The 18,814-nt window shown below is 36.5% G+C and overlaps 1 protein-coding gene and 2 long non-coding RNA genes across 3 annotated transcripts in view; 1 reads left to right on the top strand and 2 right to left on the bottom strand.

The window, feature by feature from the left end:
* The window catches only part of LOC145722560 (uncharacterized), a 31,538-nt gene extending 14,923 nt beyond the window's left edge, over positions 1-16,615 (bottom strand). The window contains exon 1 of the long non-coding RNA XR_014146901.1: positions 15,936-16,615. This is a non-coding gene — a long non-coding RNA (uncharacterized LOC145722560). The remainder of the gene's footprint in view (positions 1-15,935) is intronic.
* Positions 1-18,814, top strand: part of LOC145722562 (uncharacterized) — a 347,599-nt gene that overhangs the window by 25,930 nt on the left and 302,855 nt on the right. The gene's annotated exons all lie outside the window — the stretch shown is intronic.
* The window catches only part of LOC145722501 (uncharacterized), a 164,556-nt gene continuing 163,562 nt past the window's right edge, over positions 17,821-18,814 (bottom strand). The window contains exon 5 of the mRNA XM_081825768.1: positions 17,821-17,992. Within this exon, the coding sequence (XP_081681894.1) occupies positions 17,821-17,992 (172 nt within the window). The remainder of the gene's footprint in view (positions 17,993-18,814) is intronic.

Raw genomic sequence — 18,814 nt, 5'->3', positions numbered from 1 at the left:
TCCCTATCCAGCTGAATTCCTGAGAGGAGACGAAATCCAGGTCTCCTACTCCTCCGCCATCTTGCTCCGCCCCCCTGTTCTAAGAAATCTTTAACAAATTCAGGGTCACAAAAATATTCTTCAGTTTTTCTTCTAGTATATAGTAATTATATAGGTTCAGCTCATAGATGTGGGTCTATAATCTATTTTGCGTTAAGTTGTGTATATATAAAGTTAGGGTTGAGTTTTTGTTTGCTTGCTCTGTTTTGTTTTTTTCCATATAGATATCCAAATGTTTCTGTATAATATGCTGAAAAGACTGTCCTTCACCACAAAATTACCTTGGCATCTTTGTTGATAACTAAATGTCTATATATGTGTTAGTCTATTTCTGGACTCACTTTTCTGATCTATTTATCAATATATGGTTTTGATTATACCAATATTATACTTGACTACCTATAGATTTATAATGTCTTAAAATCATGCTGTCATTTAGTATAAATCCTTCAGCTTTGTTATTCTTTTCAAAATTGCTTTGGCAATTCTAAATCTTTTGTGTTTCCATGTAAATTTAGAATTAGCCCATCAATTTCTCCAAAAGCCCTGCTGAGATGTCAATTGGGATTGTGTTGAATCTTGACATCAATTTGGGAAAAATTGACATATTAACACTATTAAATCATTCTATTCATAGATATGGCTGTGTTAGCTCAGTTGCCATAAGAGAACACCACAGCCTGGGTGGCTTAAACAACAGAAATGTATTTTCTCCCAGTTCTGGAAGCTCAAAGACCAACATCAAGATACTGGCAGGTTTGGTTTTCAGTGATACCTCACTTCTTGGCGTATAGCCAGTCACCCTCTTTCTGTGTCCTCACATGGCCTTTCCTTTGTGCACATGTCTGGGGGGGAGGGCAGGAGGAGAAAGAGAGAGAGAGAAAGGGAGAGAGAGAGAGAGATGTTGTCTCTTCCTCTTCTTGTAAGACACCAGTCTTATTGTATTAGGGCCCCAGCCTGACAATATGTCAAATCATTCAAACAAGCCAATCCCATCTTGCCATGGGAAGCAGAGGTCACTCCACTCTCTGGGTTTTACTTCCTGGCCTCAGGAAATCTTGAAGGCAGGAAACAGAAGTTGTTGGAAGTCTAACTACTTGCCAATATTTTGTGAAAGCCTGCATCATATAGTTGAAGAGAGTGAGCTAGGGTATAGGAGGATGGAATAAACAGAGGACAGTAGGGGTTGAAAAAGAGACACCGCCTTCAGGACCTACAGCTTTGAAGTTTACCTAGGGACTCCAAAACTTAGCTGATTGCCAATCCTGGAAAATCTTCCATCCTATACTTAGTGTGACATGGAAACAGCAGTCATTGGTTTAGATGAACTATGAAGGCTTAGGTCAGTATGGAGAAGAGACTCGAAAGTCTTTTTTTGTAATTGAAACAGTTGGCCTAATGTAAGAAATAAAGGTCAGATTTAAATTGATTTAAGAAAAGTAAAGAGATTTAAATTTCTTGAATATATGAGTTTATGGTTTATATTTTCTAAAATTGCCAGATTGTTACATATGCTTGGACTAACTAATGAGTAAGTAGTCACTGGCCATTGAGTCAAAGTCTTACAGTTCTACAGAAATGATAAAAGAAACCCTTGGTGCCACCAAAGTGAAGGATTATGTATCCATTTATTCCTTCTCAATGAATACAAGTGTGGGAATTCATGTATGACCATCCACAACTATTCACAACAAATAGACTAGGATATTGAAAGGTGAAACCCTAGACCCCTATAAACTGGGATCCAGTTTTGGTAATGCATAGAGTATCTCTGTTACAACAGGTATGGTTTTCTTTATAAGTGTGAAAACTTCTTTGTTTCAAGTGACAAGTGTTGGAAATATTACTTTTGTTTTTGGCAAAGGCTTGTAAGGTCTAGGCAGAAGAGAATGTTTTGGATACTCAGTTCAGAACCTAATCTCCACAGAAGCTAAGTCTGTCAATCAATATATACAACTTTGTCATGCTTCTTGTCACCACTTTGAGATGCTTCTTTCTTGGTTTTGAAAAATCTTATCAAACAGCAAAAAAAGTTGGCTAAACAATTATAGAATGCCCAATAGGAAGCTCTAGACAGTGTTTTCCCTGGGGCTTCTATCTCCGATGGCTACTTTTCTCCATCTGACAATTGAATGCTGTATTATGAAAAGAGAAAACTGTACTGGTGTTTTAGATTTCAAAGCCATTATGAAATTTGTCACAGAATAAGTTTCAAGTATTAGCATTGATCTGGTGCATTGTCTTCTATCTTTCACTATAAATATCTTCTGTAGTTTTGGTAAGTAGGAAAGGTCACTTTTGCTCTCCACCATTCCCCATCCCTCCACCACCCCACCTAAAATAACATTTTTATACTCCCTGAAGGTTTTCCAGATTTAGTCTCATCAAATTGTAATTTTTGATGATCTTCATACAAGTGTGAATAAAATGTGACAATTAGGATAAGTGTCATATTGGGTAGGTCTTTCATCAGTTTTTAAGCTTAACAAGAGTATGTTTCTAGAAAATTTTGAATGCATAAACTTACAAGTTATTATGTTTTATGGCTCCAATATAATTTAGAGTTCACTGTTGTAGTGAAATGAATCCTGGATGATAAGTAGAAGGCCTGGCTTTGTGTCCTGGTTTCACCAATTCCTATCACTGTGATCTGTTGTTGTCGTTTGAAATTTTTCTTTCTTTTTCTTTCAAGATTTATTTATTTATTTTAGAGAGAGAGAGAGAGAGAGCGAGCACAAGGGAGGGGCAGAGGGAGAGAGAGAGAATCTCAAGCAGACCCCATGCTGAGGCGCAGAGCCTAAGGGTGGTGGGCTCAATCTCACTAGAGATCATAACTTGAGCTGAAACCAGGAGTCAGATGCTTAACCAATTGCGCCACCTAGGCGCCCCTCTTTTTTTTTTTTTTTAATTGAACTATAGTTGACACACAATGCTACCTTAATTTCAAATGTACAACACAGTTGTTCAACATCACTATGTGTTACGCTATGTTCATAAGTCACCATACGACACTGTTAAAATACCACTGACTATAGTCCCTTTGCTGTGCCTTTTATCTCCATGACTTATTCATTCCATAGCTGGAAGCCTCTATCTCCCACTGCCCTTCACCCATTTTGCCCATCCTTCCACCCCCTATCAATGTGATCTTTAGTATATTTTCTGTGAGCTTCATTTTCTATATTTTTACAATGGAAATTCAATCCTTGCCTTTCTAATCTCACAATTTATTGTGAGAATCCAAGAAGATAATGAATGTGAAGATGTTCTGTAATGAGTGAAGTGTTCTATAGATTTGGGTTATTACCTGCTCCAAAACTGTCCTTTCATAAGTGAGTAAACCAAAGCCTTGGTTTCTTAGTCATCCAAGGTCAAATAAACAACTCTGAGAAATAGAAAGTTTTAATATAATATTTCTGAAGCACTCTGATAAGCCCTCTGGATTTTCTCCACTCTAGATTGTATATTCTTGTCTCTGTACCCAGATCTGTTCATGTAAAAAGTAAGTAAAAGATCAATCATTTTTACAGTGGTTAAGTATATCTTTCATACCATGATTGCTTCTAGTTATCCACTTGCAGCTAAAAAAGGAATGAATTTTGAGGGACATATGTGATTTTTAGTTGCAAACATAAACACACTAATTCCCTAGGCTCCCTGAATATAGCAAAGTCATGTCAGGTCTCGGTAAACTATGGGAGATGCCATTGCTGTGACTTCATGTAATCTTTAAGAGGTTTCCTTTTTGTTTACTTTGTTTAATAAAAGAGGATCTCTCTGAACTCTCTATACTGTAAAATCTATACTACCTAGAATATGGCCTAGCATATATTAGGGTTCAATGGATATTTATTGAATAAATGCTTTTATAATGGGAACTCAAACAAGTTACTATTACTAAAAGTCTTTTATGTGTATTTGGAAGGAATGTGGTTGATAGATTAAAATATATTGTGTATCAACAACTTTGTAAATGATACTGGGAGATGTGTAGGAAAAAGCCCTTTCTTGGAGTTTCTTTTTTGATGTCCAGGCAGGTGGGAGATGGAGTGAGGAGAGCACTGAGAGAAAAGAACAATGGGAATTCAAGTTTTATAGAGAAAAGGAGCAAAACTTTACTCTGTAGCCCCAGGCAGCAAAGGATTCTTAAAGGAGGTAGAACATATGGGGACATGTCAATATCATAATTGGCAATAGAAAAAATTATAGGAGACCATTTCTGAGACAAGATGTTTAAACAAAGAAAACAGACTAAAGATATGAAGACAACCTAGAGAGGGACACATGCAGAATTCTAAAAAAAAATAGTTTCCCAAATGTGTGTCTGTGTGTGTGTATATATATACCTATTATGTGTGTGCACATATATACCAAAGTTGTTCTATTCTCTATATGAACTCTCCACCAATATGCAAAGGCAAAGCAATATTAAGTTACTTTCTTGGTTTCATGTTTTTCAGGAAGGGACAGGGGCTCATTTGATAGAGGGTGTATGGTCTTTGAAATCAAATTCTGGCTCAGCTGGTTACCTGACCTCTTGGAAACTCAGTCACCTCATCTGTAAATGCAGATAATAATAATGATGAGATTTGTCGAGGTACTTAAATATGTAAGTACCCAGCCTAGTGGCTTGACATGTGATCTTTCCTTTTCTTCCTCCCTTCCTTCTGTTCTGCTACTTACCTTCTTCCTTCCCTTTCTCCTTCCCTCTTCTTTCCTCTGCCTCCCTCCTTGAGGAAAAAGAAGACTTTCTGTACTTAAAAGAACCATATATACTCTGTGAATACTAAGGGACAATTTTATTTAACCTGAATTTATTAAATGTCAAGGTCTCTAATATTTCGTTGGGTGTCCCTTGGTGGGGAAGCAAAATCAATATGTGATATGATCCCTTAACAATATTTTGGGGGAATTGAGATTTACTCACGTGACACAAAGAGCCATAGGTGAATGGTAAGATTTTAACTAAATATAGGCAAGCACCATATAGTACAAAGAAAAATTTCTGTGACCAAGTGAGGAAGGAGAATGACTGATCCTACTTCTAGTTGCAGTGAAAAGAACTGGGACTACCAGGCTTGGGCAATCGCTCTGGGAAATCTGCTACTTCTGCAGAAAAATGAGGGAGGCAGTTTTCACAGGACTCATTGACACTGTCTCTGTACCACACTTATAAATAAAATAAGATAAAGTATTATGTTAAGTACAGACTGGATACTTTGGAAGAGGATATATTTATTTCTAAAGATTTTTTTTTTAATTCTCTGAGGCTCTAAGAATGTGAATTTGCTCAATCTCAAATTTCTTGAATCTTACCCAGTTTGGGAACAGGGTATTTAGAAGATATCATAAAATTAAGGATATCCCAGTAGAGAAGCGAGCGAATCAAACATAATCCTAGAGAAATAATTTCCTCAGTTTTAACCTTCATTTTGCTCTTTCTTCCAAACCCCATGCTATTGGTCAAAACATATCAGATTAGAATTAAACATCCTCCCCACCCTTGGGAAACTTCAGCTATGTTAAAAATGTAATTAAAAATGGAAAATATGACTTTTGTGTTTTGTTAGCATCCTATCTCTGCTATAAAAATACTTGAATATATCATCAGAACAACCACCCAAGAAGGTATCTGCTTATTCTTAGGGAAAATTACAGCTGCTAGACAGTCCATGTTTTGGGGGGATATTAAGAGATATGAAGGTACTTAACAATTTTGAAAACACCTTGTTAAGAGTTTGAGATCTGACAAAATATGCGGAGACTCAGTGCACTGAGATCCCATTATTGGTAAAAATTAAAGTGCACGTATCTGGACCTTCTTTGCCAATCTAGGCTAGTTTTTGGAATACTTGTTTTTATACTTCAAGCAACAAAAAACATGGAAAGCAATAGTGGCAGGAAGAAAATATGCAGTTTCTGCTCACATAGCTTTTATTTCATGCCTTTTGCTTTAATACTGAAGCATGTATAAAATTGTTTTGGAGCCCAAACAATGTGTCTTGTGAGTCAGCTTTTCATAGGACATTGTAACATTGTAACAGGATCTTATATTCCTCACAAAAGTACAGGTGTGGGATATAGATACTACACACACACACACACACACACACACACACACACACACAGAGTTATTCAAAATGGCAGGTGAAACATAAACAGATGTTTCTGGTTTAGGAATCATCATTCAATTTGCTGATACCACAACCCTATTTTGTAATCTGAATCCAAATGCAAATCATGGAAGTGTCAACACTGTTAATATTCTGGTGGTACATGAGTTGACAGTCTGGGCATCTGGTTAGCTTGGAGAGAAGCTAGCAGCTATACTTCTCATTAAGTGGGTACAACATGACTTGCCACGGGGCTGGCAGGCATTTTTAAAGCTGAGTTACTTTCATAACAAATGCCAGATGCCAGCTAGATTTGTAAACATGAGCCAGGTTTCAAGTAAATCTGGTTGAACTTGAAAATATTAATGTGTCCCATTGGAAACTCTGTGTTCTACCCATATAGCTTTCCAAAGCTTCACACGTGCAATTTAAGGAATGAATTCCTGAGGCTCCGGGGTGGGGAGGTAGAGTGAGAGCTGGGGGCAGGGGTTGGAAGTGTGTGATTTAAAAGGAATGGAGTTGGTCCCTATAAGCCAAAGAGGTTGGGGTGCAAAGAAGGAGCACTCCTATTTTTGGGGAAAAAAATACTTTGTGATCCTAAAGGATCGTTATGATGAAACCAAGAGGCTTTATCTCCTGTATCTCTCAATGCCAAGTAATAGTGGACTGGAACTAATGAAACATGAGTTGTAGATTTTGCTCTTTTACAACTATAACTGATGTGAACACTCCACCTTTCTGGGCCTTCATGTTTGTTGCCATGTACAAATGAATATAGTAATTTTTCCTACCCTACTTAATAGTTCAAAAATTGTAAAGAGTAAACTGAGATAAAACTGAAGTTTTGTCACTCTGATGGTTCTCTGGAAGGCTTTAGAGACACCATCATATTCTCTACAAATATCTACTTGCTTCCATTGTTATATATATTTTGAAATGCATTTTGGAATTTATTTGATTTTAAATTGTTGCCAAAATGAGATAATTCATGAGCTAACTATTGAACTTGAGTACATGCATCCTGTGCTTGTTCTTCATATATGAAAATAATTGAATGGACATGTAAAGTAGGAATTTTACTGCATAAGGAAAGAGATCAGATATTTATAATTAAAATCTTTCATAAAATGGTACACTAAGTATTGCATATATGAGATAATATTTGAGGACAACTAAATCATGGTTACATTCTGATTTCACGTTTTGTGGTTGGGTGATCTTGAGAAAGACATCTTGGTACTATTGGCCTCAGTCTCTGTATCCATACAATGGGGTTATGTTTCAAAGTTAAGAAGACATGCGCATGTAAACTATTTAGTATAGTTCCTGGCTCATAGAAAGCACAATATAAATGTTAGCTATTAATACTGGTTATTATTTAGAAGACAGTTTTCTGCTAAGCTTTCAAAAATTGGGCCAGCTGAATACAATTGAATAAATATATAATCAGCATGATTGCTTTAGCACAAAGATAAAGGAAATTGATAAATATTTAAATGGAATATTTATCAATTCTCTTCATTCTGTTTAACACTATGCTTCAGGATTACAAAAATGGTATAGTCATTGTATGAAAAAGTTCATGTGCTTGGGGACACAGTATGACCAGTGACTTTATAGTACAACTAGTGATCTGATGGAGCTGTCATGGAATTTCAGAGAAGAGACACCTGCATCTGACTCAGCTCCATCATGAGGCAGGGATAGCGAGTTCTGTGTCCAGAGAGACTTCTTAGATGAGAAGATGGTTAAGCTGAGTCTCAGTGGTAGCAAAGGGAAGGAGATAATTTCCAGGCAGAGAAACAGGATTTGCCAAGATGCAGAGGCCTGGAAAAGTCTGACAAGTTCATCAATATGAGTAGGTGTCAGAATGTCTTATAGGAATTACTGCTTTGAGAATGTGGTGAGAGAATGGAATGTCCAGGAAAAGAGACACAGTAAAGGACGTGGGTTCTGTCTTGAAGGCAGACCTTTGGCAGGGTGATTTGGAGGTGAATGAATGAAGAGAGGGGAGGAGCATGGGCAGAAGTAAAACAACAAAACAAAACAAAGACCCGATGAAGATGTTGCTGCAATCCAGGTGAAAATGATGATGACATAAACTAAAGTGGTGGCAGATGAGGTGGAACCAAGTGGCAGAATGAGAGAGAGAGAGAGAGAGGTGGAACCAACTGGCACGTGAGGAAGAACATAGGATAAAAGATGAGTCACAGATTTCAGGCTTGGACAATTCAGAGCAAAATAACAACCTGTTCCTTAACATCCTTCAGGAACTTTCCCCCCCACCCTGATTTTCTCATCTCCATAATTGGCTTAGTGCCTAAAGCTTTCAGAAGGTCTTGTGTCTTAGAGCAATTTCCCAGAAAACAAGTATCACCAGGTATCAGATTCAAAAATCTGAGCAACTCCTTCACCCATCCACTCCCAGGGACATTGGTGATCCTTCCTGCACATTAAAATTCAATTAGGTCCTTCTCTTTATGTAAAGTACACCTCAACCAAATGTGATGTTTGGGGTAAAAACACATTTTTAAAAAAAATACTAAGCCTGAATTGAAAGGATGTAGGTGAAAACCTTCAGATCAATATAATGGGATGTCCGACCTTAATTTTAGTTCACTTCTCTAGATCTCAGTTTCCTCTTTTATAAAATAAGTATACATCGGTCTAGACTTTTGTTCTTACCTATTGGAGCATAGAGAGCTCTTTGAGAATGTGTCTCCATTTCCAGAAATATGAACATACCTATGTATAAATAAATACCACTCAATTTCAGAGGGGATCCTGGATCTTTCCTAAAGTCTGCTAATGAATCCCAAAATAAAAACCTCTGATCTAGATGACCTAGGAGGTCCCTCCTAGCAATCTATGCTAGAAAGAATGCATATATGAAGATAGGAAGCCAAGGAACAGGAGAGAAAGAGAATGTATGAAGGAAACTATGGCCCTAACTTTTCCTTCTTCTCTTCCTCCTCCTCCTCCTTCTTCTTCTGATGATTATTATATAATCATATATAATTATACATTATTATTAATTATGTTAATTATTATCATTGCCTTGATTTAGTACACTGAATTTTAATGCAAAGCATACTATTAGGTTGAGTCATTAAGTCACCAATTAAGTCATTGGTGGTGAAACCGATAGCTTAATGTGTCTCTTTCTTTAATTTATCATGTAAGAGAAAATCTATTTCAGGTGTCTAAATTAACCCTAACCAAACCAAACTGAACCAAAAAATTCCTTCCTTTCCAAGACAAGATTCCTTTTCTCCACTTGGATATGCATGTTTTCTTAATAACATTTCTAACAAAAACATCTAGAAATAGTTGTGGCAGGTTGTACTGGTGGAGATGTACATTTGGGATGGGCCAAGTGTGTTGGATGTGTAAAGAAAGATACTGAAGGGTGCTTTTGCATATTATTTTCTAATTGGATTAATCTGTCCTTATGAATTACTATTTTAGTTACAAATAATAATATATCTGCCAGGTTGGAAAGACAGTCACCTCTTAACCTTGTAACACCGTGCTTTGAGTTGGTTTTTATGAAGAGGAGATAGAGAAATTTAAAAATATGCCTTACAGGGGTGCCTGGGTGGCTCAGTCGTTAAGCGTTTGCCTTCGGCTCAGGTCATGATCCCAGGGTCCTGGGATCGAGCCCTACATCGGGCTCTCTGCTCAGCGGGAAGCCTGCTTCTCCCTCTCCCACTCCCCCTGCTTGTGTTCCCTCTCTCGCTGTGTCTCTCTGTGTCAAATAAATAAATAAAATATTAAAAAAAACAAATAAAAAAATAACACATTGATTAAAAAAAATATGCCTTACATGTACACTTGTCTTTTTATTATTGCTCAACAAAATAACAACGTGCATTATTTTTCTCTCCAAAGCATCTAGTTATGAATCATTTTCCAAATTGAGAATTTTCAAAACTGAAACAACCCATATCAAGTTCTTATTTGGTTATTTCTTTGGTAGACTGAAGTTTTCATCCTCCCTATAAATCTAAAGTTAGTTGCAACTTTGATTTGATATTTAACTGTTGAATAAACGTCATGAATGTGGTGACAGAATTGTGTATGAATTTCAAAAGTTATATTTAGTACAAGTACAGTACATCACCAATTGCTTTAGTAAGTTTAACATATTGTGGTTTTTATTTTAGTTTAAAATGGAAAATGCACTTAGTTTCTCAGTATTCCCAGGATTTAAAACAGCCAGTGAATCACCAAAACAAATAAAGCAGGAGAAATCACAATATTTATGAGGAATACACAGTATATATAAGAATATGAAAATCACCAAGAAAATGAAAACTTTTTCTAAACAGTGCTTTATATTCAATTATTCTAATTTCAGGGGCAAATATAAGCCATGTGATACATTAACTTTTTTTAAAATTCTGAACATGTATCTGTTTGGCTTTGCAGAATAGCAAAGGTTAAAATTTTGCAAACAGCTGCATACTCTTTGTAAAATTGGAAGGACTGGAAGGAATAGACTTGGTGGTTAAGAGCTGTGGAGTCAGGTAGAGATTGATTCATAGCTTGGCCCCATTTCTTGTTGATTGAGTAAAAGTGGGCAAGTTTCTTAACTGTAAAATGGAGATATTGCCCTTTCTTTATGAGATTGTTTAAAGGATTAAATAAGATGACATGCATCACCTTGTATTAATGGCTCTATAGGACTTTAATGCTATTGGAATGATCTGCTTCACTCCTGTCCCTCTTAGAAAGTAAACTCTTACACACACAGACTTTACCTATCCTGTTCACCATTGCATTACTTACTTTTTAAAAATTTTTTGTTGAAGTGTAGTTGACACACAATGTTACATTAGTTTTAGGTGTACAACATAGTGATTCAGTAGATTATACATTATGTTGTGCTCACCACAAATGTAGCTACCATCGGTCACCATACAATGCTGTTACAATACCATTTATATTTCTTATGCTGTACCTTTTATTCTTGTGATTTATTCATTCCATGCTGGAAACCTGAATCTCACCCTCCCCTTCATCTATTCTGCCCATCCCCCATCTGCCACCCCTCTGGCAACCATCAGTTTGTTCTCTGTATTTATCAGTCTGTTTCTGCTTTCTGTTTGTTTGCTTGTTTGTTTGTTTTGTGTTTTAGATTCCACATGTATGTGAAATCATATACTAATTGCCTTTCTCTGTCTGGCTTATTTCACTTAGCGTAATACCCTCTGGGTCCATCCATTGTCACAAATGGCAATATCTCCACCATTCCATTTCTTGGAACAGTACATGCACATTGTAAATGTTTTATAGATATTGAATCAATGGAGCAAGGTTTAATACCAGGCTAAAAGGGTTGTGTATTATTTTCTGCAACAATGAAAGCTACCAAAAGTTTTTAAATGTGAGGAGGAGTAGGTGGTGGTAGCAAAATAAGATATCAAAGAATACAGATCTAACAATAGCATATTAAATACGTGGTAGGGAGATGAGGTGGAGATCAATACTAGAGGGAGGAATCATCACTTAGATCTGATTTCAACAACTTTGGAACAATAAAATGAGTTTCAACAATCCTCACCTTAAAATAAGTAGCTCCACATTAAAAACCATGGCTTTTTGGTTTGATACTTTACAATGACCTCATCATTTCTAAAATATCACTCTAAAATCTAAATCTGCAAACATTTCTTATTAATTAGAGAGTAAAATGGTTGCATGAAAAAGGCATGGCTTCTGCTGAATAGAAGTTACCACTGATTCATCAGTCTTCCTACTTTTGAGGAATAGAGGAAATGCTGAACTGTCATTTCTATACGCATGTTGTGGTCTCACTTTTGAAGTTTGCACATCCAGTCTTTTCCAGGCTGGCTTATTTTGTTTGGATTTGTATGCTCAGAGGACAGAAGGGCCACTTCTCATCTTGCTCATGCATCTGAGCCAAGGCTGAAGTGCCCTTGAGATTTCAACAGGAGTGCTAAATTTTGCAAAGTTATGCCAAATTCAGAACAAGATGAAAATGAGCCATGCTGAGTAATTGGCTTTATTTTCAGAGTCGCTCAGTGAAAGAGAAATTTATGTAGTACAGCTTAGATACGAAGCTAAAGGTTTTCAGCGACCACAGGAATTTACACTGATGTGCAACGACAGATCTTTCTTCTTCCTATATTTGCCTGAATAGAAAACACATTTATATTTCCTTCCTCCCACCTACCCAGATCATTATTTTACACTTCTCAATCTTTTATCTATCTCTAATATCTCCTCTCTTCCCATTCCCAGCTGATTAGCTCAGCTGATATCTCAGTCATTGTGACATACCAGACAAGAACTACTACTCATCCTCCCTCCATAAAATCTATAACCTACTTGCATGCTTACTGCTTCTGCTCTCTCTCTCCTTCTCTTTCATATATATATATATATTATAAATATATAAAATTTATTTATATTTTTATATATGTACATATATGATAGACAGGTAGGTAGATAGATAGTAGCATTATGGAGCCCATATTATATTACATATATAATAGGCAAAGGGTCCCTGCTCCTCACAGAGACCTCACATCCACCTGGGACCTGGATCCCATTGCTTCTCACCTACTTACTGACTTTGTTCCTCTAATTGCCTCACCCCACCCCCAACCTCTTCTACACAGTCAGTCTCTCCTTCTCCACAGAATTAGTTCTATGGACAAACAACTCCTAATATCTCTTCTTGTTCTGCATCTTCAGCTGACAGCAATTTCCATGCAAACTTTAACAGGAAATTTTCTATAAGAGTTATCTTCAGAAGCTTTTTTATTTTGCACCTTCCATTCTTCTTTTCACGGCTCTAATTCAGAAGTGAGATAATTGAGCCAAACTTATATAAATATAAAACTTTAATAAATTGTGCAAGTCTGCCTTCAATACAGATTATATGAATGTATATTTTCACCAAAAGGCTATTTCCACCACAATCCTGAGATATTCAAAAGGCTAATGAAAAACCTTTTATCTCATAGTGTGGAAAAAAAACTCTATGATTTTGGAGTGGACTTAAAAAGGTTTTTTAACAGAAATTAAACTAAAATTAGGAAGGATTCAAATTAAAATGCCTTGATTTACTTCAAATGTTATTCTATTGGTGATTATAATATAATAACTTGGGGGAAAACATAGTAAGCGAGGTTCACAGATTTGTTTTCCTTTCCTTTTACACATTTCTGAAAATAATAGCACAAACCCAAGAAAGTCTCATATATGTCCAGGCTCATATCTACTTGTATTTTTCAACATATCCCCTAAGTTTACAAATTTAGAAATTTATAAATTATTTTCTTGAACAAGCACAACTAATTTATTCTCCATCCAGTAGCATGAACGCAATGTGCATGTAAATTTTTTTTTTTTTTTGAAAGATTTTTTATTTATTTGACAGAGACAGAGACAGCGAGAGCAGGAACACAAGCAGGGGGAGTGGGAGAGAGAGAAGCAGGCTTCCTGCTGAGCTGGGAGCCCAATGTGGGACTCGATCCCAGGACCCTGGGATCATGACCTGAGCCGAAGGCAGTCGTTTAACCAACTGAGCCACCCAGGCGCCCCGCATGTAAATATTTTTTGATGTTATAATTTCTCAAGAAGCTAAGTAAAAAATACAGTCAAAATTAGCTTATTAAGTTGATATTTTATTTCAATGTGCTTCAATGCATAATTCGTAATTATATCTGTCAACTCACAGATTACATGGACCTTTTTAGTGTGTTTAATGAATTTTTCAATAACTCTAAGGCATTAGTCCAAATACAGTTTTTCTTAGCAAACTGAAAACAATAACATCTGTGAAGCTTGTGATCCATTTTTTATACTTAATAAATTTGACAGTTTATTTGCTTGGCCAAATAATTGGACATGACAGCTGACAACCTTTTAAAACAAATTAAACATTACAATTTCATCATCTTTTATATATAAATATTTCCTGTACAAAAATCTGGCCTTTGAAGATGTTTAATGAATGATAATATTTGTGTTTCAATCATTTATAATTTTGGAAGTTTCTTTTTGAGACATATTGCAACTTTTATTTTCTATGCATTGAATTTATCAGAGTTCCAAAGCACTCTCAGGACATATATTCAAGTTGCAAATTAATGACAGTTAGCAACCTTATGGATTTTCAGAAGGTTCCCATGGCCAAAGCATTTGGTCAAAAACCTATGGTAACAGATATTCTGGTGAATGTGTTACTGTTCTGAAGACAACTCATACAGAAACCTCATTGGAAAAAAAATTTTAAGTATTGGTGAGATGGTGAAGCAACCAGAAGGATTTTAAATTTGTTCATCCATTTCAGAAAATAATATTTAATTATTAAACAAAATTGAAAATATGTATTTCCTATTATTCAGAAATTCTAAGGATACACTCACAACTGCTTATTTGCACAGGCTATGGTGACAAAGATTCTTTAGCATACTGTTTTAATATGAAAAGAAACGGAAACAAATAACAAAGCCCATAAAGAGTTGAAAGAATAAATGAAACATGAAATTTTGATCTATAATAGTTGAAATAGAAATACTACACAGCAATAGAAATGAATGCAGCATAGCTACATGCAAGATTAAAAATTAATATCAAGGCATATTTTAGAGCAAAATGCTAATTTCACAAGATGATATAGCATATAATACATTTACATGAATATTAAAAATATGCAAAATGACGAAGTGTCTTGTTTAGGATACAAACATTCCTGGTAATGCTCTAACAATAAGCAAGAGGGAGATGAATACAAAATTTAGAATAGTGGAGGAAGGGAGGGAAAGAATAGAACAAAACAAGGTGGTGGATATGCAAGTGTTTATTGTATTTTTACTTTATACCTCATATATAATTTATAAATATTGCCTTGTAGTTATTTAGTATTTAACAAAAATAAATTTTCAGAAACTCGGTTGAACATTTTAAGAATTCAACATTGGGAAAAAAAACATTGTTTTAGATGTACATCTTGGTTCAGTAAGTTTGTTGCTTTAGTTAGGGCTATCTTGGAAACCAATTCAGGTAACTCAAAAAAAGAGGTGGGATACATCCTAAAAATACCAATATTTCATGCATATTATGCCCAGACAGGCTTTATGGGGCCTAGAACGAGGATATAACACATGAGGGATAGAAGCAGATCTCCCTCTCGCTCTTCTTTTTCTACCTCCTTCTCTGCTGCATATTCTCTCCTGTGGGAGCTCTTGGATTTGTCACTTCCCCACCAACACCCAACTTCCTCTGTTAACCACAGTTTTCTGTCTCAGTGCAGTGACTCAGTCCACATCATTACATGCTAATTCTCAAGTGCACCTACTCCAGCTGTCCACAACCCCTCTGTTTCTTAGTATATTTCTAAGGAAACAGAATCTTTTTTTCCCTAAAATTTGAGTTTATTTATTTATTTATTTATTATGTTATGTTAGTCACCATACAGTACATCATTAGTTGTTGATGTAGTGATCCACGATTCGTTGTTTGCATATAACACCCAGTGCTCCATGCAGTACGTGCCCTCCTTAATGCCCATCACCAGGCTAACCCATCCCCCCACCCCCCTCCCCTCTAAAACCCTCAGTTTCTCGTTACTGAATGATGATCATTTTGACTGACTTGGAGTCAGTTGCCTCCCATTCATCCAGCTAGCCATGGCCAGAATGAAAGTGATGGGACAAGACACAATGTGCATCCCACAGGGGCTGAGGTCTGGAAAGAGATTCTGAGAAGAGAGGGTGGGATAGGGCAGCCACTTCAAAATATACTCACATTTATATTATGTTGAGTCTTAAGATCCTCCACATGGGGCTTGTGGTGATTCCAGTCATTCAGTCTGAGCTAACTGTTCTCGAGGATAAATAAACATTTCCCTAATGGATGTTGTGGTCTCCTAGCCTCTGCATTTCTATATTTTAAGGTGATGTTCTGCTACTCCAGGAACTTCAATTAGAGATCAGGAGAAGGGGAATTGAATTGTCTTCCCCTGAGATGACTAGTTCCCTGATGAGGTGTTTTAGATTTCAAAGAGCTATCTAGCAGCTGGTGCTTCCTCCCTAATTAACCCCTCCTTTACCTTTCCTTTAAGCAAGTTGATAGTAGGATAAAAGCGGTAAAAATCCCAGATCTCTTTCTCTTCTCCGTGGGCCCACTAGATCAAGTCATTTTGAGGGATAGATTACTCACATAACCCACTGCTATTGGCTGCAGGAAACAAAAGGGACCAGTTGAAAGGGTATGGGTGGATGACCAGGCAGCTACTTTTAGTACGCAGAAAAACCCACAACTCATTGTGGGCAGAATAGCATAACGCCTCCTGTGCTGGACATGCATCTGGATACTCTCAGATCCCATTCTCCCTTCTGGACTCTGCTATGTCATTCTGTGAAACAAGAGTCTACAGATTGCATTTATCAGCCTCCTATGACCACTTGATTCCCATTAGGTTCTGCCAATAAGAGGTACTAGTGGGAGAAGGCAGAAGTGAAACTTCTTGCTTCAGATTTCAGTACTTCTTTTCATTTATCTTGCTCTTCCAGTTTTCTGTGTTAAAGTCATGTTCTGGAACTACTTGGGGTGTTTTTGTTTTACTTACTAGATGCATATACTGCCACTATGATTTCTCGTTCCGGTTAGGCGGGGGCTTTTACAGCACGACTTTGCCCATCTGGGAGGGGAAGCCATCTCTCTGCACCTGAGAAGAGGAATTTTGGAGCAAAACTAGAAACTCGAGAGTACTCTGTGGATGCAGGCTTCTGGGTGTCACCTTGCTCTTTAAGTATGGTAGAATTTCTAGGAAATAAGAAACCCATGCACACTATGTATGTACATTCGTTGTGTTCGTTGGTGCTATTCCTTACAGTATCAGGTTGAGTTTTCAAAAATTCAAATGGAACATCTTGCACTGAATGTTTATTTTCATTTCCACAAAATGTTTTTGTTTTAGCAGAATGATGAGTAAAATAACTAAAAGGTGTTTTAACGCTTCCTAAATTGGGTCTCTACGCTTAACAATATTATTTTATCAAATTGAAGTTGGAGGCATTATAAAAAATAGGTTTCAAAATTTGACCGTAAAAAATGTACCACTTCGACAAGAATCAATGATTTGTGAATGACCTCCCTCTAGAGGCACTGACAGTCTAGCATGAAATTTTATAAATGATTGTGCCTATTTTTGAATAATCCATCTAGCACTCTACTTCAGACTATTTTTAAAATCTAATTCCACTTAAGTTTTTTTTTTATTCATTTGGAATTTTATTTATTCATTTTTAATTTAAATTCAACTAATTAACATATGTATTATTTGTTTCAGGGGTACAGGTCTATTCTTCATCAGTCTTATATAATACCCAGTGTTCATTACGATACATACCCTCCCCAATGTCCACTTAGGTTTTTAAGCACCAAATCCCTTCCAATTGCATATAGCAGGAGTCTTCACTAAGGAAGGGCAAGTTCTAAAACACTTCCTTGAATATGCTTTTTATTCCTTCTGCTAGTTTCCAACCAAGAATTTGCATGCATCTTCTAATTTATGCAGGACAGATGAAAATAAGAGAAATCATAACAAAATGCTATTTGTGGGCAAGTGTTGGAAAAAGCATTATAAACATGGGAATGACTAAACCTGGTGCCTACTTCTCCACTCCTTTCACAGAGCCATCCCAAAATAGCTTGCATGAGGGCATATCTCTAAAGGGATGTATTTGTAAAGACATTCTGGAATTCTATCCAAGTTCGTGAGAATCTTGAAAGATGGGAGATTTCTGAACACAAATGCTTCTGAATTCTCAAACATTGTGCTTGGAATGAAAAACTCCAAGCTGTAAAAATAAAGACATAGAAAGTGAGTACAAATCAATAGCCTAACTTGGGTCTGTGGCAAGAAGCAGCATCAGGATTTGTAACTACAATGAAATAAGTAGAGTCTCATTGGATTCAACATCAAAGTAAATCAATAGAAACAACCACTGAAGATCATTAAACCTTCCATAGTGGTTACCTTGGTCCTGGAAACTTAAGCAAACCGAAACGCAGAAGCCAAAAAATGAGAGACCTTGACCTATCACCTTAGTCTCTGAGAGTAGTAGTGGTGCTATGACAGATTAGCTTTCGGAGACAGGACTAAATTGTGTAAAGAGGAAAATACCACACATCTGCCCCCTAAGACTCCTTGTTCTATGCCAACAGTTTAATTAATTCTTGCTGGGATGACTGAGGAAGATTTCACAGGGGTGGTTATATTTGAACTTGGTCTTTAAAAACAGAGAACTTGGACAGTATGAAAAGAGGAAAAGGCAAACCAAGTGGCCCACTTAAAGAAAAACATAAGCAGCATACGTTTATGAGAAGATAAAGTGCCTATTTGAGAAACACATAAAGCACCTGCAACAGGCAGAGAAAGAGGATAGAAAATGCTAACTTTCTTACTTTGGGGTCAAGGCATGGTATTTGGGACAAATCGATAAACCAAGGATTTTCTGAGTATGTCAGCATCGTAGGGATGATAAACTCTGGTGGTCACTTTGAATGTTAATAGGGTTTTAAGGTGAGGAAAGGAAGTATCAGCTGAATTAGACACAGTTTCTGAAGAGGATTCCAGAGGAGTTACTCCTTTTATGGTCAGTATTACATGCATTCTTTGG

This window comes from Leptonychotes weddellii, chromosome 7, assembly GCF_054177405.1.
Source record: "Leptonychotes weddellii isolate Sample4059 chromosome 7, ASM5417740v2, whole genome shotgun sequence".
Classification (NCBI taxonomy): domain Eukaryota; kingdom Metazoa; phylum Chordata; class Mammalia; order Carnivora; family Phocidae; genus Leptonychotes; species Leptonychotes weddellii.
Note: the sequence above shows the minus strand (reverse complement) of the source record. Positions and strands in the feature narration are given on the sequence as shown.